The 27,443-nt window shown below is 38.3% G+C and overlaps 1 protein-coding gene across 4 annotated transcripts; it reads left to right on the top strand.

Moving 5' to 3' along the window:
• Positions 1–27,189, top strand: LOC141365918 (uncharacterized). 4 transcript variants are annotated; one of them, XR_012370877.1, is made up of 15 exons: positions 1–245; positions 2,323–2,443; positions 2,952–3,114; positions 3,960–4,152; positions 5,719–5,787; positions 10,712–10,780; positions 13,707–13,778; positions 15,517–15,622; positions 15,821–15,891; positions 15,973–17,983; positions 18,519–18,608; positions 19,987–20,058; positions 22,174–22,318; positions 22,467–22,565; positions 26,833–26,848. XR_012370877.1 is itself a non-coding variant. In XM_073870932.1 (14 exons), exons 2-14 carry the CDS (start codon positions 2,326–2,328, stop codon positions 27,066–27,068), a joined length of 3,369 nt encoding a protein of 1,122 aa, XP_073727033.1. In that variant the 5' UTR covers positions 3–245; positions 2,323–2,325; the 3' UTR covers positions 27,069–27,189. The 4 variants fall into 4 exon arrangements, 3 of the variants coding, with proteins under 3 accessions (XP_073727034.1, XP_073727035.1, XP_073727033.1); XM_073870932.1 differs by lacking the exon at positions 22,174–22,318 and having other exon boundaries at positions 3–245; positions 26,833–27,189; XM_073870933.1 differs by lacking the exons at positions 13,707–13,778; positions 22,174–22,318 and having other exon boundaries at positions 2–245; positions 26,833–27,189.
• Positions 27,190–27,443: the final 254 nt, after the last annotated feature.

Genomic DNA, 27,443 nt, shown 5'->3' with positions numbered 1-27,443 from the left:
AGTAATAGCAGGACCACATGAATATTAATACTGTGTGTATTATTCTGAGCCTCTGATTGGTTGTCTGCCGGAAGGTCCTGATAATTCTTACACTGCCCTTCTAAAAAAGGAATTCGCTCATACCATTTTCTCATACCCCCTCCTCTTCCATCAACTTGGTACAGTCCTGTAAATTCAGGTGCGACAGAGAGCTCGTCTACTGTTAATTGAACACGCTTCATCCTGCTGCCGGTGTGGAGGATACGGTAAGACCCATAAAAACCCTCGACACATAGCATTTATATAAATATTGTCATGTAATAGGTAATTTAGCAAAATGGTATATGTTACTTGATGACGTTTGAATACACTGAAGCATCAAATTTGCGACAGCTTAGCTCGTTGTTATTAGCACGCATGTTCGTCAGTGTTGCCACCAAGCCACCATGCTAGTCCGCTGTACATGCATTCAAGGGTCTTTGAGACATCAAATCTTTGGGAAATCAACCCTCTATCAAGCATAAAAGGTACTCTTTGTACGAGATGTTTTATTTGTTTTGTGCCGTTCTTAGTGCTAGCATAAATATCGAGACGTACATGCGTTAACGTTAGCTATCTGCCCACGTGAGCGATAGCCACATGACATCACGTTTAATATTCCAAACTTTTGTGCGGCTTAAAAATCATCAGCGTGTGATATTCTTTCACTGGCACCAATTATCCTGGATACTAATCCTTAGAAATACGATTTTTTTAGTTACTTCCACTTTTTTTAAACATTTAGGCAATATTTTGTAATGGCAAATAGGCCTCAATTAACTGTAGTCCCTCACTCGTATATTGTTTGTGGGGGATGGGGCAACATTGAAGTCTGATGAGGTCTATATTGCATCTGGAAGTAGTGGTTACGATGAATTACAATAATGTATTGATATAAAATAATTTACCACCAAAACCCTTATACGACATGACACAAACTCTCTTTTTTATGCCTCATTTTTAGCACCTGGGTTACAAAGTAAAAAGACTTAAAGGTGCAGTGTGTAACTTTTATAACAATCTCTTGACAGAAATGCAATATAAAATACATAACTATATTATCAGTGGTGTTTAAAGACCTTTCATAATGAACTGTTATGGTTTTATTACCTTAGAATGAGACATTTTTATCTACATACACAGAGGGTCCCCTTACATGGAAGTCGCCATTTTGTTTCTACAGAAGCCCTTTACGGACAAACTTTTTTTTTTACTAAGTTGTCTCTAACGATGACATGGTTGTCCGGTGGCGGCTACCGTAGCTTCTCTATGCATTTCGGTGAACGGTGGACTGAAACGTTGGTTGAAATTTGCAACCTTACCACTAGATGTACTAAAATTTACACACTGCACCTTTAAAAGAATAGTTCACCTAAAAATGAAAACAATATCATTAATGACTCAACTCGCAAGATCTCTGTTCATCTTCATAACACAGTTTAAGAGGTTTTAGATTTAGTTTGAGAGCTTTTTGACCCTCCATTGAAAATCTATGGTACGGTTTACTGTCCATGTCTAGGAAGGTAATAAAAACATCATCAAAGTAGTCCATGTGACATCAGTTGGTCAGTTAGAATGTGTTAAAGCACAGAAAATACATTTTGGTCCTAAAATAACAAAATTATGACTTTATTCAGCATTGTCTTCTCTGGGGCGCACCAGATAACATGTCAGCTGCGTTATCTGATGCACCCAAGCTGTTTTTTTTGTGTGTGCCCGAGCTTCGTTTACAGTCTTCTTTAACACATCACCCACATCACTGCAGTCATGTGACTTTAGTCTTGTCCACGCGGTTCACAACAGATCCGGAAGAGAAGACAATGCTGAATAAAGTCGTAATTTTTGGACCAAAATGTATTTTCGATGCTTCAACAACACATTCTAACTGACTCACTGATGTCTCATGGACTACTTTGATGATGTTTTTATCACCTTTCTGTTATTTTTCGAACCTCCGCCTGTGGGGCCGCTCAGATTGTAATGCGTTACCAGACTCAGTAACTAATAATATTACCAAAATATAGTTAGTAACGTGTTATATTACTCTGTTACTGCATAAACGTAAGACTGCTGTACATAGAAAGTGAGAGACGTGATACTGTTGACTTAATTCATACAGCATGTACAATAACATTAGGTCATTAACGAAATAACTACCATAGATTATACATAGATAAATATAGAAATAATTTGTTAAATTCATTATCTTTTTTCTCTCCCCAGTAGACATATGTTTTATCTGTCTGTCAAATTGTATACAGTAATGTGGTTTTGCTCAAGTCACTAACATCTCGATCTTTGCAGGACATGGCAGCAACAAGGCCACAGAGAGCGAAGCGAAATGCAAAGCAGGATGCTTGTTATTATTGCTCCTTGGGTAAAGATAAGGAAGGATTTAAGGTTAAATATATTGATTCATTTAAAGGTGAGTTGCCAGTGTAAATAATGTAATTTAGGAACATTGGTCATCTTATTGATCCCAAAACAGCTGCTCAAAATAGAAGCTATGTTGGACCATACATTTTTTTTAGGGAGGATAATTAAATGTATATCTAGCTAGATAGTTTAATTTAGGGGTCTGGGTGATATGGTTTTGAACTACTCTTTTAAACTCCACTTTTGACACATAAACATTATCAAGCATGTATCAAAATCTTGATTTCGTTTTATCAGGATATTATACAGTGACTACAGTTATTGTGTTATCGCCTAGCCCTATCTTAATTATAATAGAAAATGTTCATGGATTAATCCATAGAAATAATTTGGTAGTAAAGAAGCCATTCCACCACTCTTTTTTTAAATAACCACAAAAAAATCTAATTAAATTAATTAACTGATCAAAAAAGTTAATAATTTCAATTGCTACTATTTGACAGCTCTGCATTGTTTTAAGTTTATTACTCTCCTTTGGTTATCATGTGTGTCTTTAGGTCGGGGTGTGTTCAGCTGCCGGCCCTTTGAAAAAAGCGATTTTCTCATTGAGTACCGAGGGGAAGTCATTACTAAAAAGGAACAACAGAACAGAGAGAAAATGTACCCTGACACACTTAAAGTTTTTATGTTTCATTTCCAGTTCAACGGACAACAGTTATGGTATGTAACTGTTTTATGGTGTATTTTTTTTCAAATGTGTATTTAAACACAGAGATGCAAACTCTGCTACCTCATAATAAGTTGAAGTAGTTTCAGTCACGAAAAACAGTGCCAGCCAAATAGTGAGTGCGTTTACATGCAGTCTTACGCCGATTGTGCTTAATAAACTGATAACACGTGGGGTCATGTAAACGCGTAAATCATTTTTCTTTAGTCAGGGAAAGCCCATAAACAGCGTAAGCAAAAACCGATCGGCACAGGTAGTTTTTGGCTCATTACGCCGATTTCGCGTGGTATGTAAACACCTTAACCGGCTTTCTCACGGTTTTGTCCATGTGCGCATGTCTCCGCATATGAAAGATAAAAGTCACTCGCGGAAGCGCAAAGTAACGCATAAAAGTCTCCGCTTGACTAAAGCAGTTGGCAGAGAAACTGTTAAAATAGAAGCTCATGTTAGATTTAAAGGTTCTGCACACACGAGAAGAGATATAACAGTACAGCTTAAGACAGATATGTCGTTGACTTTTTGAACGACTATTATGTACTATAGGTGATGACGTCACTGCCTGCGAGAACACTGATAATTCTTCAAGTCCCATGTAAACACAGTTGTCTGCATAGCCGGCTTATTGATTTGCATGAAAACAGTTTTCTGTAATAAGCAGATTTTTGATAGTTATCTGCTTATGCTGTGCATGTAAACGTACTCATTGACATTTTTATTGTTCAATTAATATTTTAAATTGTTGGAGGGATATTCTTCCCACTTGCTAACATTTCAATATGTCCAATCCGTTCCCTTACAGTACAAGGTATCATTTTTTATTGTATACTTGATATTTTAGTGTTGATGCTGCCAAAGAGGATGGATCACTAGGGAGACTGGTGAATGATGACGAAGTGAACCCCAACACCAAAATGAAAGTTATAAGAGTGAATGGAAGACCACATCTGTGTTTATTTGCACTCAAAGATATTGGTGCAGGGGAGGAAATCACTTATGATTATGGTGATTCGGACTGGCCGTGGAGAAGCAAGGTAGTTATTTAAAGTTATCTAAAGTAGAAATAGCAGTATATAGAGTGCTTAAAGGGGTCATATAATGGTACTCTATTTACTTATGGTACTGAAATGTGTTTTGGCAGTGCCTGTACACAACCATCATATAAGATTAAAACCAATCCTCTGGATGGATTTGTATCATATGTTTTTCCCAGTCAAATTTGAGCCGTTCGACCTAGTGATGTCACTATATTGGATGCCCCTCTCACGATTGATAATTGACAGCAGCGTTTCAACACAGACCCGATCTGAGCGAGCCCGAGCTAATCATAGTCCACTATTGTTGATAAACTGGGCAGATGTGTTCCTGCTGCACCTCCAGAAGAAGTGTGTGTAACATAATATTAACCTTTATATTAATCTTTCCAAATCGCTTGCACGCTTCACGATAATGCGACTAATGTTTACACTTTACAGCATGTTTTTAATGTACAACGTTTTATGGTTATTAGCTGTAACATCAATCTGTCAATGAACTAACTTATGAGGTAAGGCCACCCGGCGATGACGTTAGAGACTCCGCCGTAACACATCCAGCCTTTATACATATCCATGGTCAAAACGTCCCACAGAACAGAGGGGGTGGGGTCAACAAAGCTCATTATCATTTAAAGGTCCCATTATTTCTGTTTTTGAAGCTTTGTTTTTACAGTGCGCAATATAGCATGTGGTCATGTTTCACGCTTAAAAAACACTGTATTTTTTCCATAATTTGCTTAGCTGTATATTGCTGTTTTCACTGTCTTAAAAACGGGTTTGATATCTTCCATGTTCTATGAAGTCCCTCCTTCAGAAATGCATATCGAGCTCTGATTGTGTAGTTTGTTTAGTGTGTTGTGATTCAATGGCAGCTTAGCTTGCCTTTAGCTTAGCTTGCCAATAGCTTAGTTGGCAACTGACGTATTCCTGTGGGAGGAGTTTAGTCAAAAAACTGTTGTACTGACGTCATTAAAGCAGGAACTAGAGGACTGTAGTCCAAACCGGCCGTTCGCTGTAGGCTTTGAAAGGCAAATTCTGTTAAAGAAAATATATTGTTTTCTTTATCTTAATATATGAGCTTTATTGTTGTACAGGTATTTATGCTAATATAGCAACATTACACACTAACTAGGGTTTAAAAAATAGGATCAGAAAGAACGTGACCTTTAAAGAATGTTTGCACTGAAACAGCTACTGAAAACAGAGCTGTTTTTGACAATGTAAAATTAGTACCTTTCATTTAGATCCTAAAGAATCTTTTTAATTTCTACTAAAATAGCATTTTATGACTCATTTAAGAGAGAAGATTTTGCAAGATGAGACTTAATCAGACTTGACTATTTCAACTTGTTCAGTCCTATTCAAAATGTTAGAAATTATGACAAGTAAACCGATTTCTGTTGACCTTATTTATCAATATAAACTAATATGAGATATATCTTGACGTGTCTAAACACAAAGGTCCTGTGTAATCCTCACCATGTAAGGTTCAAACATTAACAGGTCTGTTAGTTTTGTGCATTACAAACAAACTCTCATTGAGTGTTCGTTCCTTCATTATAGACTTCCGAAGAGATGCCGTGTCAGGCTGCTGACGGGGACAAATGCAGTTCCTTTGCAGTAATACAAGAGGTAATTTTGATCTTCAATGACTTTACTGTAGACATAATATCATTCTCATGAGTTCATATGTAGTATTAAGACACACAGGTCCTGTGTAATCCTCACCATGTAAGGTTCTAACATTAACAGGTCTGTTAGTTTTGTGCATTACAAACAAACTCTCATTGAGTGTTCGTCCCTTCATTATACACAAAGGTCCTGTGTAATCCTCACCATGTAAGGTTCTAACATTAACAGGTCTGTTAGTTTTGTGCATTAGAATAAACTCTCATTGAGTGTTCGTTCCTTCATTATACACACAGGTCCTGTGTAATCCTCACCATGTAAGGTTCTAACATTAACAGGTCTGTTAGTTTTGTGCATTACAAACAAACTCTCATTGAGTGTTCGTCCCTTCATTATACACAAAGGTCCTGTGTAATCCTCACCATGTAAGGTTCTAACATTAACAGGTCTGTTAGTTTTGTGCATTAGAATAAACTCTCATTGAGTGTTCGTCCCTTCATTATACACACAGGTCCTGTGTAATCCTCACCATGTAAGGTTCTAACATTAACAGGTCTGTTAGTTTTGTGCATTAGAATAAACTCTCATTGAGTGTTCGTCCCTTCATTATACACACAGGTCCTGTGTAATCCTCACCATGTAAGGTTCAAACATTAACAGGTCTGTTAGTTTTGTGCATTACAAACAAACTCTCATTGAGTGTTCGTTCCTTCATTATAGACTTCCAAAGATATGCCGTGTCAGGCTGCTGACGGGGACAAATGCAGTTCCTTTGCAGTAATACAAGAGGTAATTTTGATCTTCAATGACTTTACTGTAGACATAATATCATTCTCATGAGTTCATATGTAGTATTAAGACACAGGTCCTGTGTAATCCTAACCATGTAAGGTTCTAACATTAACAGGTCTGTTAGTTTTGTGCATTAGAATAAACTCTCATTGAGTGTTCGTCCCTTCATTATACACACAGGTCCTGTGTAATCCTCACCATGTAAGGTTCTAACATTAACAGGTCTGTTAGTTTTGTGCATTAGAACAAACTCTCATTGAGTGTTCGTCCCTTCATTATACACACAGGTCCTGTGTAATCCTCACCATGTAAGGTTCAACCATTAACAGGTCTGTTAGTTTTGTGCATTACAAACAAACTCTCATTGAGTGTTCGTCCCTTCATTATACACAAAGGTCCTGTGTAATCCTCACCATGTAAGGTTCTAACATTAACAGGTCTGTTAGTTTTGTGCATTAGAACAAACTCTCATTGAGTGTTCGTCCCTTCATTATACACACAGGTCCTGTGTAATCCTCACCATGTAAGGTTCAACCATTAACAGGTCTGTTAGTTTTGTGCATTACAAACAAACTCTCATTGAGTGTTCGTCCCTTCATTATACACACAGGTCCTGTGTAATCCTCACCATGTAAGGTTCTAACATTAACAGGTCTGTTAGTTTTGTGCATTACAAACAAACTCTCATTGAGTGTTCGTTCCTTCATTATACACAAAGGTCCTGTGTAATCCTCACCATGTAAGGTTCAAACATTAACAGGTCTGTTAGTTTTGTGCATTACAAACAAACTCTCATTGAGTGTTCGTTCCTTCATTATACACAAAGGTCCTGTGTAATCCTCACCATGTAAGGTTCAAACATTAACAGGTCTGTTAGTTTTGTGCATTACAAACAAACTCTCATTGAGTGTTCGTTCCTTCATTATAGACTTCCAAAGAGATGCCGTGTCAGGCTGCTGACGGGGACAAATGCAGTTCCTTTGCAGTAATACAAGAGGTAATTTTGATCTTCAATGACTTTACTGTAGACATGATATCATTCTCATGAGTTCATATGTAGTATTAAGACACAGGTCCTGTGTAATCCTCACCATGTAAGGTTCAAACACTAACAGGTCTGTTAGTTTTGTGCATTACAAACAAACTGTCATTGAGTGTTCGTCCCTTCATTATACACAAAGGTCCTGTGTAATCCTCACCATGTAAGGTTCAAACACTAACGGGTCTGTTAGTTTTGTGCATTACAAACAAACTCTCATTGAGTGTTCGTCCCTTCATTATACACACAGGTCCTGTGTAATCCTCACCATGTAAGGTTCTAACATTAACAGGTCTGTTAGTTTTGTGCATTACAAACAAACTCTCATTGAGTGTTCGTCCCTTCATTATAGACTTCCGAAGAGATGCCGTGTCAGGCTGCTGACGGGGACAAATGCAGTTCCTTTGCAGTAATACAAGAGGTAATTTTGATCTTCAATGACTTTACTGTAGACATGATATCATTCTCATGAGTTCATATGTAGTATTAAGACACAGGTCCTGTGTAATCCTCACCATGTAAGGTTCAAACACTAACAGGTCTGTTAGTTTTGTGCATTACAAACAAACTGTCATTGAGTGTTCGTCCCTTCATTATACACACAGGTCCTGTGTAATCCTCACCATGTAAGGTTCTAACATTAACAGGTCTGTTAGTTTTGTGCATTACAAACAAACTCTCATTGAGTGTTCGTCCCTTCATTATAGACTTCCGAAGAGATGCCGTGTCAGGCTGCTGACGGGGACAAATGCAGTTCCTTTGCAGTAATACAAGAGGTAATTTTGATCTTCAATGACTTTACTGTAGACATAATATCATTCTCATGAGTTCATATGTAGTATTAAGACACAGGTCCTGTGTAATCCTAACCATGTAAGGTTCTAACATTAACAGGTCTGTTAGTTTTGTGCATTAGAACAAACTCTCATTGAGTGTTCGTCCCTTCATTATACACACAGGTCCTGTGTAATCCTCACCATGTAAGGTTCTAACATTAACAGGTCTGTTAGTTTTGTGCATTAGAACAAACTCTCATTGAGTGTTCGTCCCTTCATTATACACACAGGTCCTGTGTAATCCTCACCATGTAAGGTTCAACCATTAACAGGTCTGTTAGTTTTGTGCATTACAAACAAACTCTCATTGAGTGTTCGTCCCTTCATTATACACAAAGGTCCTGTGTAATCCTCACCATGTAAGGTTCTAACATTAACAGGTCTGTTAGTTTTGTGCATTAGAACAAACTCTCATTGAGTGTTCGTCCCTTCATTATACACACAGGTCCTGTGTAATCCTCACCATGTAAGGTTCAACCATTAACAGGTCTGTTAGTTTTGTGCATTACAAACAAACTCTCATTGAGTGTTCGTCCCTTCATTATACACACAGGTCCTGTGTAATCCTCACCATGTAAGGTTCTAACATTAACAGGTCTGTTAGTTTTGTGCATTACAAACAAACTCTCATTGAGTGTTCGTTCCTTCATTATACACAAAGGTCCTGTGTAATCCTCACCATGTAAGGTTCAAACATTAACAGGTCTGTTAGTTTTGTGCATTAGAAACAAACTCTCATTGAGTGTTCGTTCCTTCATTATACACACAGGTCCTGTGTAATCCTCACCATGTAAGGTTCTAACATTAACAGGTCTGTTAGTTTTGTGCATTACAAACAAACTCTCATTGAGTGTTCGTTCCTTCATTATACACAAAGGTCCTGTGTAATCCTCACCATGTAAGGTTCAAACATTAACAGGTCTGTTAGTTTTGTGCATTACAAACAAACTCTCATTGAGTGTTCGTTCCTTCATTATAGACTTCCAAAGAGATGCCGTGTCAGGCTGCTGACGGGGACAAATGCAGTTCCTTTGCAGTAATACAAGAGGTAATTTTGATCTTCAATGACTTTACTGTAGACATGATATCATTCTCATGAGTTCATATGTAGTATTAAGACACAGGTCCTGTGTAATCCTCACCATGTAAGGTTCAAACACTAACAGGTCTGTTAGTTTTGTGCATTACAAACAAACTGTCATTGAGTGTTCGTCCCTTCATTATACACAAAGGTCCTGTGTAATCCTCACCATGTAAGGTTCAAACACTAACGGGTCTGTTAGTTTTGTGCATTACAAACAAACTCTCATTGAGTGTTCGTCCCTTCATTATACACACAGGTCCTGTGTAATCCTCACCATGTAAGGTTCTAACATTAACAGGTCTGTTAGTTTTGTGCATTACAAACAAACTCTCATTGAGTGTTCGTCCCTTCATTATAGACTTCCGAAGAGATGCCGTGTCAGGCTGCTGACGGGGACAAATGCAGTTCCTTTGCAGTAATACAAGAGGTAATTTTGATCTTCAATGACTTTACTGTAGACATGATATCATTCTCATGAGTTCATATGTAGTATTAAGACACAGGTCCTGTGTAATCCTCACCATGTAAGGTTCAAACACTAACAGGTCTGTTAGTTTTGTGCATTACAAACAAACTGTCATTGAGTGTTCGTCCCTTCATTATACACACAGGTCCTGTGTAATCCTCACCATGTAAGGTTCTAACATTAACAGGTCTGTTAGTTTTGTGCATTACAAACAAACTCTCATTGAGTGTTCGTCCCTTCATTATAGACTTCCGAAGAGATGCCGTGTCAGGCTGCTGACGGGGACAAATGCAGTTCCTTTGCAGTAATACAAGAGGTAATTTTGATCTTCAATGACTTTACTGTAGACATGATATCATTCTCATGAGTTCATATGTAGTATTAAGACACAGGTCCTGTGTAATCCTCACCATGTAAGGTTCAAACACTAACAGGTCTGTTAGTTTTGTGCATTACAAACAAACTCTCATTGAGTGTTCGTCCCTTCATTATACACACAGGTCCTGTGTAATCCTCACCATGTAAGGTTCTAACATTAACAGGTCTGTTAGTTTTGTGCATTACAAACAAACTCTCATTGAGTGTTCGTCCCTTCATTATACACACAGGTCCTGTGTAATCCTCACCATGTAAGGTTCTAACATTAACAGGTCTGTTAGTTTTGTGCATTAGAAACAAACTCTCATTGAGTGTTCGTTCCTTCATTATAGACTTCCGAAGAGATGCCGTGTCAGGCTGCTGACGGGGACAAATGCAGTTCCTTTGCAGTAATACAAGAGGTAATTTTGATCTTCAATGAGTTTACTGTAGACATAATATCATTCTCATGAGTTCATATGTAGTATTAAAAGACACAGGTCCTGTGTAATCCTAACCATGTAAGGTTCTAACATTAACAGGTCTGTTAGTTTTGTGCATTAGAACAAACTCTCATTGAGTGTTCGTTCCTTCATTATACACACAGGTCCTGTGTAATCCTCACCATGTAAGGTTCAAACACTAACGGGTCTGTTAGTTTTGTGCATTAGAAACAAACTCTCATTGAGTGTTCGTTCCTTCATTATACACAAAGGTCCTGTGTAATCCTCACCATGTAAGGTTCAAACATTAACAGGCATGGATTAAAGTTCTCCATCGTAGCGACGGATTTCCGTCGATTGCAGCGAGTCTACGACGGATTTCCGTCAGTGGCAAAATTATTAAAATATCTTTTCATAAAGACGCCGTGTATTCACCTTGTTAAGTGGAATGTGATCAAAGCCTGGAGTTGAGCCAAATCACGTTCCTCTCTCCACTGTAACCGTTCTAATCACTACACACTAGATCCACTCCGGGTTTTCTGGCTGTATCTCACGTTAAACTGAGGTCACTTTATTTCTGCTAGCATGGACATACTTGTAATGCAGAAAGGACCCGATGTTTTGGACATCGATAAAGGTGTATAAGACCAATGGAGATTAACTTGGCTTAGCGAAATGAGGAAGATTGACAAGCTTTCAGTTCGTGGGCTAAGAAATTCAAACAGCAGATCCGTTGCAGATCCGTTCCGGAGCCTATTGCTATCAGGGAGGTAATTTACGTGTCTTTGCACAGTAAGCCTAGGGTCCTGTATTTTTGGGGTAATTGATTTGTCTCGTACGTGATCGTTTTTTACTGCTACGCTGATCTAACCACTTGCTGATACAACGAGTTTGTTAAACTCATGGGTAAACTTCACGTGGCGCAAAGATGACATCAAAATCCCGTGAGAGCGAACCGAGAACTCATTAGACGAGACTGCTTCCGAAATGCTCTCGCAGTACTTTGATGTCACCTGTCAGTTCTTGCAGTTGCATGTGCGCGTGGTCAGGAAATCTTGACGTTTGTACATGTATCCGCATTTAAAAGCAAGTGATTTTAAATTGAAACAATAACAACAGTCTTAAATGTGCGCGCTGTTTCTGTATGAGGGGAATAAGCAAGTCGCGCATTCGCTTCTCTTTGAGCTTGTGAGTATTTTTGCCGCTTTATTGGCCTTAAATACACACAAGGTTATGCGTCAAAAATCCAGTCTTTGCAAGTATCCTCAAACACGACCATTTAAGATTTAGGAGAAAGTAAACAGCAGAAAAAAGGGTAAGTTACCTTTTTTGCTTATATCTGTCACTAATGTTAATCAAACAATTAATCTTTCACTGACTAAATCAATTTATACCTTTACTAAGATAAATTATTGTTTATTATCATTATTTCATCACTGAATGTTTATCCTTAGTGAGCTTGAATTTTGTTCTTGTGTAATATACGAACGTTGCGCACAATGCGTTGTTTTAAGTGCATAACATTGCGAAAATAGCACCTCAGCCCTGCCTCTATTGTAAAATAATAATTTGTTGATAAAGGGTACAGTCATTTAATGTAACTGTCACTATGGTTACAGGCGTTCTGTGTGAATTGTACACGAGTTTTATTCGAGTTGCTCATTCAGGGTTTATATTCATACATACTGTATTAGAGCTGTGACTGTAAGCTGTTGTGTGAGCAGAACAGACCCTGGATTATTCGTTTATGTGTACTGAATAATATGATATAAACATTTCTGTACCACTTTTAAAAAAGTTGTATTTGTTCACATTAAATGCATTATATAACATGAACAAACTATAAAAAATATAGAGTATATAAGCATTTATTAATTCATGTTTATGTCATTAAAGTAATTGATGTTAGTTCATGGTGCATAAACTAATGTTAACAGTTCCAACCTTGATTTAAAAAAAATGTATAAGTAAATGCCAAAATTAATAAGATTTACAATTAATAAATAATTAAGATTCATTAAAGGTTGTGATATTCATATTTATTTTTATATAGTGAGTTATTTAGCGGTTTCACCTTAATCTGAAATGCCCTGCAAACTACATCTTACAGAATAAATTTTTTTAGTTTGTCACAAGTAGATTAACATGACGGGATAACGTTTTTAACTGTTAGTGCAGGAGTCACAAGTGTTTTGTCTTAGACAGATATTAAAGGTAATGGTTCAATTAAAGGACTGTGTTAAAAGTAAAGCTGTAAATTAACAAACTATTAATAAAGCTATCCTATGTTGGAATTATGTGTTAACACTGTTTATTCACAAAAAAACATACTCGCACCGCTGCTGCATTTCATAGTGACAGTTGGCAACCCTATAAATCCCACAGTAGACTTCAATATGGCATTAATGGCAAAAAAACATCTCCCCTTAGAATGCTATTGGTGTCGCCTATTTACAAGGAATATGACGTGGCCTGAAAAAAATTTCAGTCAGAAGAAGTTTTTTCACTTTAATCCATGAACAGGTCTGTTAGTTTTGTGCATTAGAACAAACTCTCATTGAGTGTTCGTTCCTTCATTATACACACAGGTCCTGTGTAATCCTCACCATGTAAGGTTCTAACATTAACAGGTCTGTTAGTTTTGTGCATTACAAACAAACTCTCATTGAGTGTTTGTCCCTTCATTATACACACAGGTCCTGTGTAATCCTCACCATGTAAGGTTCTAACATTAACAGGTCTGTTAGTTTTGTGCATTAGAACAAACTCTCATTGAGTGTTCGTTCCTTCATTATACACACAGGTCCTGTGTAATCCTCACCATGTAAGGTTCTAACATTAACAGGTCTGTTAGTTTTGTGCATTACAAACAAACTCTCATTAAGTGTTCGTTCCTTCATTATAGACTTCCGAAGAGATGCCGTGTCAGGCTGCTGACGGGGACAAATGTAGTTCCTTTGCAGTCATCATACCAGAGGTAATTTTGTTCTTCAATGACTTTACTGTAGACATATGAACTCGTGAGAATGATAATTCGTATTGAAAGACAGGTCCTGTGTAATCCTCAAATTTACAAGTTAAGACATTAGGAGGACTGAGTAAATCCAGTTTAGTCTTCTGAAGGTTTTCCATTCTCCAATGGATTTTTTTGCTTGATCTATCATAATATTTTTTGTCACTCTTTTTGAAATGTGATGATTGTGACCCCCTGAAAAATTGCCCCACACAGTTGTGGTGTGAAGAATCTTTTCCTATCGGTATGACCAAAGGTTCATGGTTCTATACAATGCTTTCTATTAGGGATGTAACGATACTTCTCAGTACGATACTTTGCGATACAAAAAATGCCACAATGTTGCATCGTGCATGATGGGGATATTTATACGATGACGTTCTTTTAATTTTATTCGTTGACCGGTCAACACGTGATCTACTTTGCGCCAGCGTCACCTGTGCTTCACCGCAGTCACACAGACATTGCTTGAATCACCTGCAGCTTGAACTGAAGGTCAGCAACACGACTTTGATAGAAACAGAAATTGATATAGATAATGCCCCGTCATCTTTTAAGTCCAACGTCTGGCAGCATTTTGTTTTCATATTAATTGCATGGACGCGTGCACACACAAAAACATGCCTAGATGTGCGCTTCTGTCTGTTCAGCTGCGTACAAAAGTCCAGGTGACGCCACGCGATTGAGGTATCTTATGAAAACATAACAAAATTAAAGTACGTTTCTAAATAATAATGGTAATCTTATTTTGACTCAATCACTATTGCCTTCTGAAGATGGATATCAGAATTGTTTTGTGCAAAGCAGAGAAAGAGAAGCAGAAATGAGAGATGATGAGTATAAAGTAGTTTAAACCTCACCCAGTCAGGTCTTAAACAGTAGAGGAAAAATCTTAAGGAAACCTCTGTCAAGTCTATAGATTTGCATTGTTGCTGAGAAAAATCAACACATGTATGTGTTATACTATTCTGTATTTTAAGATATGGAATTTAATATTTAGTTCACTAGCTGTAGGACACAGTTGGCAGTAACTATGACTGAGATTATTTAAGTATAGCAGTCATAAAATGAATGGCTTCTTAAAATAGTGCTATTATAAAAATATTCTTGTAAAAAAAAGTTATTGATCATTCTTATCATTGTATAATGTAAAATGCAAATGTGCAAGAAAATATGTTCTCTGCTGTCAATATTTCCAAACCTTTTATGCCATTTATGCCTCCAAACATGTTAACAATGTTCATGTTAAGTATAATGAACATGATACTTGAATATTTTTAAATACATGTAGAAATAGTGGGTTAAGCAAAGGACATTGTGTAGAAGAAACAAATTGGGGGGCCTGTGCCCTAGTAAAGCTTTATATCTAACAACGCCCCGGCTAAGTCTCCTAATTCTAATTCATGTAAAATTTCCCTTTTTTCAGTGACAAACCTGCAGTACAGAAGGTTCAGTTAAGCCTTAAAATGTTGAGAGAGAGGTTAAAAATCTAGATTGAAAAGTAAAACAAAATCTAGATTTAGAAGTTAATTTCAACAATTTCATTCATAACAGGGGTAATAAAAAGAATCATATTTTATTTTCAAAGAGGAACAGAATACAAACAATTAATTGGTTTTGATATTCTTCACCCCCAAGTGTCAGTTAGGATCAAATTCTTATCTTTTGATTACACTGTTTTTTTTTTTTTTTTTGTTAACAGGACTGTGATCATGATCTCGTCCCTGAAGAAATGTCAAGTTTAGAAAAATGTGTCACATGTGGAGGACCCTTTTCACCTCTGAAATGGTCAGGGGTGAGGTGTAAAGGTAATTTTTTTTTTAGGAATGAAGATCCATCCATATCTTTTGAACATGATGCCACAGAAACACTTTTAAAAAACGGCTTCATGTGCAACTCTGCCATATGTTCAAGATGAGCCATTTACAGCTGCACTCACTTTTTAAATACTGACCATGATATTATGAACCGTCTTCTTTTATTAATTCTTAATTTTCTCTGTCTAGTTTGCTACGAGTCCTGGCACAAAAAGTGTTATGTTAAGCACAAGGTAAACATCACTGAACCTCTGCCAGTGGTAAGTGTTTTAGTAGAACTATTCTCAGTGAAATGCTTTCCAAGTACACAAAATATAAATGTATATTTTAATCATTATCAGGTCTGTGAAGAACAAAGTTCAAGTGAGGTTGCATCATCAGAAGAGGAATATGTGCCTGATTCCACAGCTGATTCCAACAGCTCATGGGACAGCATAGCAGAGCCTTTAAACATCGATCACAGTCGAGATTTAGAATTACAGAATTTTGAGGCATCCACCAGCAAGTCTGCGTCAAAAAAGACACACCACCAAGAAACTTTTGTAGAGGCAGAGAGAGAGTCTGTTTCTGAAGCTGCAGAATCAAGTCAGCTTGAAGGATCAGGAGTTACTGCCAAAGTAGGAAATGCTGAAGGCATAATTGTTGATGATAGCGCTGATGCTGGGACTGAACAGGTCTTAAACACATCCTCCTCTCTCAAAAATAAAACTTACTGCTACATTTGTGGAAAACAACAGACAAAGTTTACACGTCACCTAAAACGTCATGAGAAAACTCATGCAGATGTTGCTCAAGCTTTAAGTCTTCCCAAGAAGTCCAAACAGCGCCAGAAAATGCTTATAAAGCTACGCAACAAGGGAAACTACATCCATAACTCTGAGGTCTTAGCAAGTGGAGTTGGATCCCTAAAACTAAGACGCACAGCAAAGACAAATTACAATGCAAAAGACTATATTCACTGCATGTACTGCCAGGCATTTTATCTACGAAGAGATCTGTGGCGACATGTTAAAAAATGTTCTTCAAAACCAGTAGAAGCCAATTCAGAGATTGGAAGAAAAAAGATCTTGTCTTTGGCCTCTATGAATGAGTCAGCTCTGTCTCAGCAGATATCCCCAGGTGTTTGGAAGATTTTAGCTGTCATGAAAGATGATGAGATAACTGCTACTGTGCGAAGTGACTATTCTATTCTTCAGCTGGCCCAGTCATTTTTTAATAAACATGGACAGGATCCCACCAAATATGACTATATTCGCCAGACACTCAGAGAAAGTGGAAGACTTCTGCTTACGCTTCGCAAGGAATTCTCAATACATACCCTTGAAGATGCTGTGAGACCTGCAAATTTTGATGTGGTGATCAAAGCTGTCAAGAAAGTGTCTGGGTACGATGACGAAAAGCACTGCTACCGTACTCCAAGCCTTGCATTAAAGTTGGGCCACTCACTGCAGAAAGTCAGTGACATTTTACATTGCAGAGCACTGATGGCACAAGACAGTAACCTAATAAAGTCAACCCAGAGTTTCAAAACCCTTTATGCTACAAAGTGGTCTGAACTCATCTCCCACACAGCTTTAACTACGCTGAATGAGCGCCACTTTAACAAGCCTTCCACTCTTCCTTTTACGAAAGATGTTCAGCGTCTTCATAGACATCTGGAGAAGACTACAGAACAAGCATTGAAGGACTTGGAAGACCACAGTTCACCAAAATCGTATGGTGAACTTTGTAAAGCCACCATGGCAAATGTAATACTTTTTAACAGGAGAAGAGGGGGAGAAGTTTCAAAGATGACGCTGAATGGCTTCCTGGAGAGAGACACAAGTGCCCTGCACAAGGATGTCGCTTTTGGACTGACACAATTTGAACTTCACCTTTGTCAACACTTCAGTCGCGTTGAATTAAGGGGTAAAAGAGGCCGGAAAGTTGCGGTGTTACTTTCACCAGACATGGTAAAGGCAATAACACGCCTAATAGAGAAAAGAAAAGACTGTGGTGTTCTGGCAGAAAACCTGTTCCTGTTTGCCAGACCTCACTGTCTGACTCCCTACAGAGGACAGGACTGTTTGAGGCTATATGCGAGTGAATGTGGGGCTGAAAACCCTGAGCTCCTCAGATCGACATTATTACGCAAACATGTCGCAACTTTGTCACAGATCTTGAACCTCAAGGATCACGAGTTAGACCAAGTTGCTGACTTCCTTGGGCATGACATTCGCGTTCATCGTGAATATTATCGGCTTCCAGAGGCTACTACCCAGCTGGCCAAAATCTCAAAATTACTGCTTGCCATGGAGAAAGGGACTCTTAGAAGCCTTCAAGGCAAAACACTTGAGGAGATTGAAATTGAAGGTAGGCATGGGCCGGTTTCCGGTTTCACATTATACTAAGGTTTTAAACAGTCAAGGTTTCAAAACCACTAAAATTTTCTGTGATTTCTGTTTCCAAGGTATGAGCTGCTTTTACACAAAATTCATTAAATTGTTAAGTAACATAATTGATTTGATGTTTACATTTAATATAAAGAATATTATAATTTAAAGGCTTTATTTTTACCTGGCATACATGTTGTATGTTGCTTAAAAATGAAATGTATTGTGTCCAGTTAAAAAGGTGTTGTTTGTATACACGGACATTTGAAAATGACACATTTTAGTGTTGCAATGGCAATACCGCAACCCTGTGAAACCTTGATATTTTTGCTTAAGGTTATCATACAGCCAGAATCTCATACCTGCCCATGCGGTAAATGCCATTTAATGTTGTTGAAGTAAAACATAGAACGGTAGGAAATGTGTTTTATCAAAATGGAACACGCATTATATGTAGGCAATCTATAGCACTTGAATCTCATCATTCATCTAGGTAATATAATTTATTTTCTTAGATAACCTACACTTGACTGAATCGAGTGCAGAGAGTGAGGACGATGCAGAGAGTGAGGTCGATGAAGGAAATCTCACATATCCACAGACTGGTAATTACAGTTTGATTTTCTTGAATTTGCTTCATAAAATCACATGACAAATGTTAAACTTTTATTATAGATTCTACAGAGATGAAAAGAACAACAAAACCTGTTGAAGCTCCAGGCACTTGTATTGTCACCAGATGGTTAAACTCTTAACAGTGTAACTCTTTGCTATGATTTATCCCTAACCAATTGTTATTTCACTGTCAAGTCAGTAACTGTGTAATCATTTACTGTTTTCTTGTATTTTAGACACAATTCGAGGGGATGTTAATTTGTGTCTGAAATACAAGAAAACGTCTCTGGTTATGTATGGTAGCTCGTTCCTTGAGTGAGGGAACGGAGATGTCACCTTGGTAGGAGTTACCAACGAATTGGGATCACGCTAGGGAGACCAATTGCCTTCAAGTGAAACTAAAATGAGCCAATGAAAATTAGCGTGCGGGATTTGTACTTAATCTTGTCCAACTCACTCATATCTGCCAGGGTGAGCCAATGATGTCGCTCATGGACGACAAGAGTGAACATCGCCCTGCCCAGGGAACATGCAGAACTTTTGTTGTCCGGAGGGCAAGGTCCGTCATCATACGCAGCACTTGGAGCACCCCTGGGTCGGCACCTTTCTCCTGCATGTCACAGAGCGCCATGGCCTGGTGAACCATGGCATGCAGGGCCATCTTTTGAAATATGAGATTGCGTGAAGCGACAGGCACAGAGACTTGAGAAGATCAGCTTGTAGAAAGAGAATTCCAAACGCTCATTCACTCAACACAACCGGTCGGCTACAGAGCAAAAAGCAATATGTGTGTGCGCTCGCTTCCGCTTTATACTCGCAGTGGCAGGCGGGGCATGGAATGCAACTCCCACACACCAATATTCATTGATACGTTTTAGTTTCACACAAAGGCAATTGGTCTCCCTAGCGTGATCCCAATTCGTTGGTAACCCCTACCGACATGAGGTAGAAGTGATCTAACAAAAGGTAACAGTAAGGGCCTTATCCACTTGGGTCCCAGATAGCAGACTATCAGACTGCACACACAGTTGGTTTGCATTTTACAGCTGGGATGATATGAGGTCACATGCAAAGATGGTGAAGGGCGTAGTATGTCAATTAAATGTTTGAACGTTTCCTGGTTTAGTCTGCATTGTAAATGAGTTTGGACAAAAGCAGACCGACTGCACGCGCCAAGTAAAATTCAGTCCCTTGGATTTAAAAGTTTCTGTCATTATTATTGGGAGAAACGAGACACAGGAGTGTAAACATTCTCTTTGTATAATTTTAACGTTGCAAATTAACCAAACTATCTCTTTTTAATACTTCTACTCATCTTCTGTTATTTGTGTGTATGTATTTAATAGAGTATATTACATTTGATTACAGGTTCTGGAGGGCTGCTGATTGCTAGGCAACCTGTCGGTAAACCTCCAGGCATGTCTGCGCCATTATCACAAGGTTAGCCCTTATCCTGAGTCTACTAACATGTCATCTTATTTTATTGTGCATTATTTCGTAACCTAAAAGCAATTTATTCAGTCCTCCTTCACTTGTTTCAATTTAGTTTGTCACAGCAAAAATTTGGATAAATGCAAGGCATGTGAGCTAAATTTCAAGTGATGTGGATGTAAAGTACAGTAGTAGAAGCTTTAAATGATGACCAGGACACTTTTTCAATCTAACAAATTTACTCATTAAAACATTGCAGTGTAACAATGAACACTGGCATGGCTGCCACTTTCAATGCACACGACAGCAACTACGGAGTCTCAGCTTGCTCTTCCACTTCAAAATAAAAGCACTTCCTACCATATCATTTACAATGAATTAACTTGTAAGAAAATAATAATGTTCTTACCCTTTCAACTGTTTATTTCTCAATTACTGTAAATAATGTAAATGTTTTAACCTAAACCATATTTGAACTTTCCTTTTCAGCTTATTTTAAAGCACACAAAAAATTTTTATAATTAAATAATTAATATTTAAGCCCGATTAAGCCGATAATACCCCCCCCCCCAGTGAACAACTATTTATCACCAATTCGGATCGGTAAGATTTTTTTATGTTTTTAGAAGTCTCTTATACTCACCAAGGCTGCATTTATTTGATTAAAAATACAGTAAAACCATAATATTGTGAAATATATTATTACAATTGAAAACAGTTATTTTATTTTGAAATTTTAAAAAGTAATGTATTCCTGTGATCAAAGCTGAATTTTAAGCATCATTACTCCTGTCTTCAGTATCGCATGATCCTTCAGAAATCATTCTAATATGATGATTTGATGCTCAAGAAACATTCATGATTATCAGCATTTGATAATTTTTTTCCATGATTCCTTGATGAATATGAAGTTCAAAAGAACTGCATTTATTTTTAAACAGAATATTTTTCAACATTCCAAATGTCTTTACTGCCACTTATTATCAATTTAATGCATCCTTGATAAATGAAAGTATTGATTTCTATCATTTATTTTCTTCTTTAAAAAAAATTCTTACTGACCCCAAACTTTTAATGGGAATGGGAAGTGTACATCAGCATCATCAAAGGATCAGCAACAGGTCTCCTTAACACACTGTGAATGTACAAACAGTACAGAAACATATGAGTCCATCTCTACCAGGAAACCGTTCAGGTATCCTGCCCTTCTTCCAAGTCTGCCTGGAAGTGTTGCCCTCTGATTAAGATGGCATCTCCCACTTTCAGCATGTGAGCTGACTCCAAGTCCATCAGATAGTCCTTTTGTCAGCAGTTCCAGAAACTAGTTGACAGCTTCTGCAAAATCTCCATCTCATGTCCTGTCTGCTCACACTTGTGGCATGAGATTGCGGAAGCAAAGTCTTTGGTAATAAGGACGCAAGTCTTTTCCCCATCTGAAAGTGAGAAGGTTTGAGTGGTTGGAGCACTGATGCATCGCTACCGACATCATCAGCATGGCCTCCAACTCTGTAAGCGTGATTGTCAACTCCTTGAAGTTCAGTGAACTTCTCCCCAGGATCATCTTCAACATGTTTTCACCGACCTCACAAGTGTCTCCCAGAAGCCGGCCCGCCAAGCAGCTCTTTAAACGATAAACTTCCAGATTATCCCCTTGTCAGTGAAGGACTCTGTAAGCTCTGAACCTTTGTGTGACTTCCTTAGCTCTTTTAGATCTTTGTCTGTTCTTTTAAATGTCTTTGCATTATCTGAATTTCACAGTCCTTGCCTGGCTACAGATCTCTTTACGGCTAAGAGAAAAGTTTCAGTTGTTTGTTCTGACACTAACTCGGAATACATTGCCAGAGTGACAGTGTGAGAAGTGCGTTCAAGGCTTTGCATGACAGTTCACTGCACGAGACAGTTCAGCCTACCAGTCATATGCATGTTTATGACAGCTGTCATAAACATGCATAAAATCTCCTTCATAATCATGATGTGTCATGTCATGATTATGAAGGTGTCATGTCCATTTTGCGCACACCCTTTCATGTAAAGTTTTACCTGAAATTTGGTGGAATGTCTCTTTGTTAGTTACCTCGTTTGCTCAGCTGCAGTGCTCTCTCTGCTCTCAACCTTATTTTCCAGAAACTGGATGAGTTGGTTGAATTTCCACTCAAGACCGGAGTCTTGTCAGCTCCATGTCTTTTGGTATAAGATGTAGTACCACTGGACATAGCATGCATCCATATGTGAACTACCAGGCTGCAAACCAAGTCCAGGCTGCAAATCTGTATTTCACTTTTAAAAAACTAAATTCATGATTTTAAGGGTCCATTGGTTGATTGACCACATTAAGGAGCATCTTCTACTTCACATTATTTGAGAAACTTACCTACAACAAATAAATGCTTCTAGTGACAATTGTTTTGTTTTTTTAGCACAACATGAAAATGCAGATGGTAAGGGCAAAGAACCCAGCAGAAAACTAATTGAGGACAAAGAGCCCAGCAGAAAAAAGAAAACGAATAAACAATCTGGTAAATGCTCCTACACATACACCCAAGTCACTAAACACCAAGTTACTTAAAGGGGCATTTTATCAATAGAAACATTAATTAGGGATGTCCCGATCCGATCACGTGATCGGAAATCGGCCCCGATCACGTGGTTTCAGACTCGATCGGAATCGGACGTTACCTCCCGATTAGGACTCGGATACATATGCAGGGTTTAAAATCCATTAAGGTCTCGCTCTGCTCCGCGCCAGTGTACGCGCTGCGCTGGTGCGTGTGAACTGATGAGAAGAGAATAGGCTTGTTCGACTTCATGCAGCGCCGAAGAACCGGCAGCCGGATGACGTCAAAGTTCCGCGAGAGCGATTTAAAAGCAAACCCCTCCGTATGATTTCGCGGATCACTCTCGCGGTAGTTTGACGTCACCCGGCTGTCGATTGTTGCGGCGCCGCATGAAGTCGAACGAGCCTGTTGACGTGCTTTCATTCATAGGCTTCACACTCGTGCGTCCAAGGAACCCACGACAAAACCGGATTTTTACCGCTCAGGTAAACGACACGTTGATCGTTTTTGTCACTGTGTGCTCAGACGCAGCTCCGCGTCTCACTCAGAACCTCAAGAACGCGCATTCGCGCAGGATACTGTAGAGATGAGAGATAGAGAGAGAGGTAAGAATGGTGCCCACGTCGAGAAAACTTAATAGAAGTCTAGAAACAAAGTATTAAAGTATGTATTGCCATGTCACTCATCTCATTACAATATGTTAACTAGATAACTGGATACAACTGATTGTATAGTTTAATAAAATAATGTATTTTGATTATACAGATTAATTACGACCTAACTATAGGTATTTTATAACTAACTGCTGACCAGCTTAGGGAATCTCTATGGCTAATTTATAAGATATATTGCTGAATCAGTATGTTGTTTTTCTTGTTAATTGAGTCTTTTTGGGTAGCCTATCTTATGCCTAGAATTAGTCAAGGAGGTTGATTCTTATAACTTCCTTCCAAGTTTGATCAATTGTGCATAATGACATGTGCAACAAATGCATATAGGGTGTCAGACTCATAGATTTGCATAATTTAAAGTTCAGGTTTTAAAGTTTGGGTCAACATGTGGCACAGCTTTAAAACTGAAACTTATAAAATCCTATCAGAGGTCCAAAATGTCATTGAAACACACCAGTGGCTTTGCTTTCATCAGGATTAAACATGTTACCCCTCGAACCCTCCATCCCAACAGAGCATCCCCACAAAACAAATACCAATTTAACCCCTGTACATATACTATATATATTCTCATTATTATTTAACACATCTGTAGTTATGTGCTGGCACAGAGTTTTAGACTCTTTTGACTCCACACAGAAACAGCAATGCGTGCGGCATGACATAAGGAACATCCTGGTTCTGTTTTTTCGCTCTTATTTATTCTTTTTTTATGTATTATAGAAGTATCGGATCGGGACTCGTATCGGCAGATACTCAAAATCAAATGACTCGGACTCGAGGGCAAAAAAACCTGATCGGGACATCCCTAACATTAATCTTTATTGGAAGTGGGTCATATTTGTATTCGTATTTATGTACCATAAATATAGAATTTTGTGCCTATTTGACGGAGAAAAGACAGAATGTGACTTTAGAGCACATTTGTATGAAAAACTACAACCCACAATGCACAGCCCTGCAAGCCACTCCCATTAATCGGAACAGCGCTCAGATATGCTATTGTGTACATAAATGCCACGTTAGTAAAACAAAGAAAATAGCCACCACCACTGTGTCTGACAGACACCAATCATGACTTACTTTTAAACGTGATGTTACATTGTGTTACACACAATAACACTCTGGTCTGGTGTGTAGCAAAGTCTTATTCAAACAGTAACGTGCGGTTTCAGATCCGCAGTACAAATGTCTTTTCAAGTACTTAAACATTTAAAATGCATACCCTTTTTATTTAGTTTTACAATTTTTTTTTGTCTCTTGTTTACTTTAGTTTTTAATCTGTGTTAACATTGCTTTCACAATATAGACATATAAAACACCGCTCAGATATGCTATTGTGTACATAAATGCCATGTTAGGATAACAAAGAAAATGGAAACACTCACTTAAGTCAGACGTCCGTTTATCCCTGCATCCTCCACACAAACGCGTCCACCGCACAATATCTCCACAGAAGCGCTGCCTCAGCTCTTGGAGCTTGTGCTCGTAAGCCCAAACACGTCTTTAAAATAAACACGTGCAAACATGCGCAAAGTAGCTCTCTTGCCCGGAAACATTCACCAAATAAACATCCGTATCCTGATCTGATGCAGAAATGTTGTACAGAAAGCACACAGCGAGAGTACAGGCACTACTAGTCTGTCCAAGCTCATACTCCACATACTCGTAAGCCGAAACACGTCTGTGAAATAAACACGCCCAAACAGGCACTACTAGTCCATTTAAGCTCTAGTCAGTCCGGGCTTCTCTACGCAGCAGAGGCCGAGGGTTTGCGCGTCTTCCCCGGGCTCCTCTACGCAGCCGACGGCTCCGGCCTACTCCTCGGGCTTCCGTTCCTCCATCTGCCTGAGCTCTTTGCTGTATTGTCGCTCATAAAGGTGCAATGAACAGGGGATTAGAGCATCACGTTTGCGAAATGACCCTCTTCCATATCATATCAATTACCTTACGCTATTATTGTAACATGAAGTCTGGCTCGCTTCACAATGTCTGTTTAGCTTAGCTTAGAATTAAGATGGCGGCTGATCGTTTTTCGTCTGTATTTGTATATTTTTGTAAGTCCCACCCACTGATCTGTAATAGGTCATAGGTCTTTAGCGTGAGTGGGTCCCACTCATAGCCCCGACCTTGAAATGATGAGGAATGAGTGTCTGTAGTCTTTCACCCTCAACAAAGATACAGCAGTTGCTTCTTTCAATGACGCAAAATGATGATTTTTACATCATTGAAAGAGGGAAGTGCAACACTGAAATCTGTATTTCACCCGTCTCAGTGGAAACTGAGGGAATGATGCACGACCATTTAAAAACATGACTGGGTATCTAATGATACAAAGCTTAATGCAAATGAAGTGTCCCTTTAAGCATGAAAGCATAACTGAAGCATGCTCGAAAGAAAGTATTTACACCACCCAAAGGCAATATGGTGACAATTCTCATCTTTCTGCTGGACACTGTTATCCTACAACTCGGTTAGCCAATTATATAAAATGAGTTAATTAGATAAAATTTTTTGAAACTATCGATGTTAAAATTCTAGAAAATGGGTCTCATTTAGTTATCAGTGATAGGACGAATGTTTAAAATAGGCATAGAGAAAGTAGATTAAAGGGGCGGTTAATTTGTCGATTTTATTGTTTTATACTGTTGTCTGATGTCTACTGATGTTCGCGTGGTTTTTACATTCATAAACATCAAAAGCAATAAGTAATAGGCTATTTTGTAACATGGATTAGTGGCTCTCTGGAGAAAAGCTTCGTTTGAAGGGGCGGGCCGCACTGAAAACCTGGACGTAAACGCCCACTGCTATGATTGAACAGCTTCATTCCTCGTCATTACATGTGGGGAAATGTTTTAAAAACATTAATGTGTAAAAATAGCAGCCAAACACATATATGTTTGACCCACAAAAGATTCTGGGTGCTAAAGATGATGCACATAAATGACAATACGTATAGTAAGTAGAAACAAAACTTTAAACTCAACGTGACTAAATTACCGTATACAACACAGTAAGCGCACATCAGAATCTAAACTGCGGCTGATAAATCCTTATTAATAACTTTGTATATTTCTCTTGTGCTTGTGCGGTTGCTCTTACATACACGTAAAATTACATACAGGGTCCTAAATTAACACCCGCCAAGCGCCAAATGTGGGGCAGCGTAGAGACACAGTGGTTGGACCGTTTTACTTGTTGCTTGGAGTAAAATAACTAGTGGATGCAAATGTACTCCCTTCTAACAAAATACAGTACCCTAGCAACGGAATAAACAAAGCCTTATATCTGTGCATCAGAACATTGTAGAGACACAGGGGTTGGGTCTTTACATCATGTCAGCTTCATGTAAGCATTATGCTAACATCATGCTAAATCATGCTAGCTTCAGACTAAAGCGTTAACAGGCAGGTAGACTACTTAACTAAACTTTTTTCAAACTTCTGTCAAACAGTTTTAAACATTCACGTTCGAGTTAACCAAGTTTGTCTTTAAACTTTAACATCTAGTTTAAAAGTAGAGTTTGTTTTCATTCATTTCTTTGTCTTTTTTTCTAGTTCCTCTGGAAAGTGCTCGAAGTGCAAAAAAGCGCCAATGGTCTCCCATGGAAGTTGCCGCGGTCATGAGACATTTTGGTGAACACATCAAAAAAGGCAAACTGGCCACTATGATTGAATGCCAGCAATGCAAGGAAGCAGAAGATCCTGCTCTGGCTGGTCGCTCTATTCTAAACATAAGAGACTTTGTAAGAAATCGTGGCGTGACTTTGAAAAGAAAGAAGACTCCTGGCTAAAATATGAAAATCTGATATTGTCTACCAGTTTCTACATTCCATTTAGTTCTAATTTGGTTTAGTTTTCACTCTGCCTGTTTAGATATGTTTCTTGTGTTCCTTTGTTGTTCTTTTCAACAACTGCTTTTTCAGTAAATGAGTCATGATATTCATCATAACTGTGTTTAAAGGGATACTCCATTGTTTTGTCGTATTAAACTTTGTTAGTTGATACTTACCTCTATCATCTTAGTGCGTGCACTTAGGCGCTGTGGCGCGCTGCGACACTTTGAGCTTAGCTAAGTGCTACCAGTTCATTCAATGGTATCGAATAGAGATGAAGTTAGAAATGACCAAACACATCAACGTTTTCCCTATTTAAAACGAGTAGTTATA

Source organism: Misgurnus anguillicaudatus, chromosome 8, assembly GCF_027580225.2.
Source record: "Misgurnus anguillicaudatus chromosome 8, ASM2758022v2, whole genome shotgun sequence".
Taxonomy (NCBI): domain Eukaryota; kingdom Metazoa; phylum Chordata; class Actinopteri; order Cypriniformes; family Cobitidae; genus Misgurnus; species Misgurnus anguillicaudatus.
This window is presented reverse-complemented; position numbering and strand designations above follow the sequence as displayed.

Bases quoted from the DNA above. Each gene is read 5' to 3' on its own strand.
- LOC141365918 (XM_073870932.1), top strand. From the start codon at position 2,326: ATGGCAGCAACAAGGCCACAGAGAGCGAAGCGAAATGCAAAGCAGGAT. The intron at 13,779-15,516 runs GTAATTTTGTTC...TTTTGTTAACAG, and splicing joins TTGCAGTCATCATACCAGAG to GACTGTGATCATGATCTCGT. The intron at 15,623-15,820 runs GTAATTTTTTTT...TTCTCTGTCTAG, and splicing joins GTCAGGGGTGAGGTGTAAAG to TTTGCTACGAGTCCTGGCAC.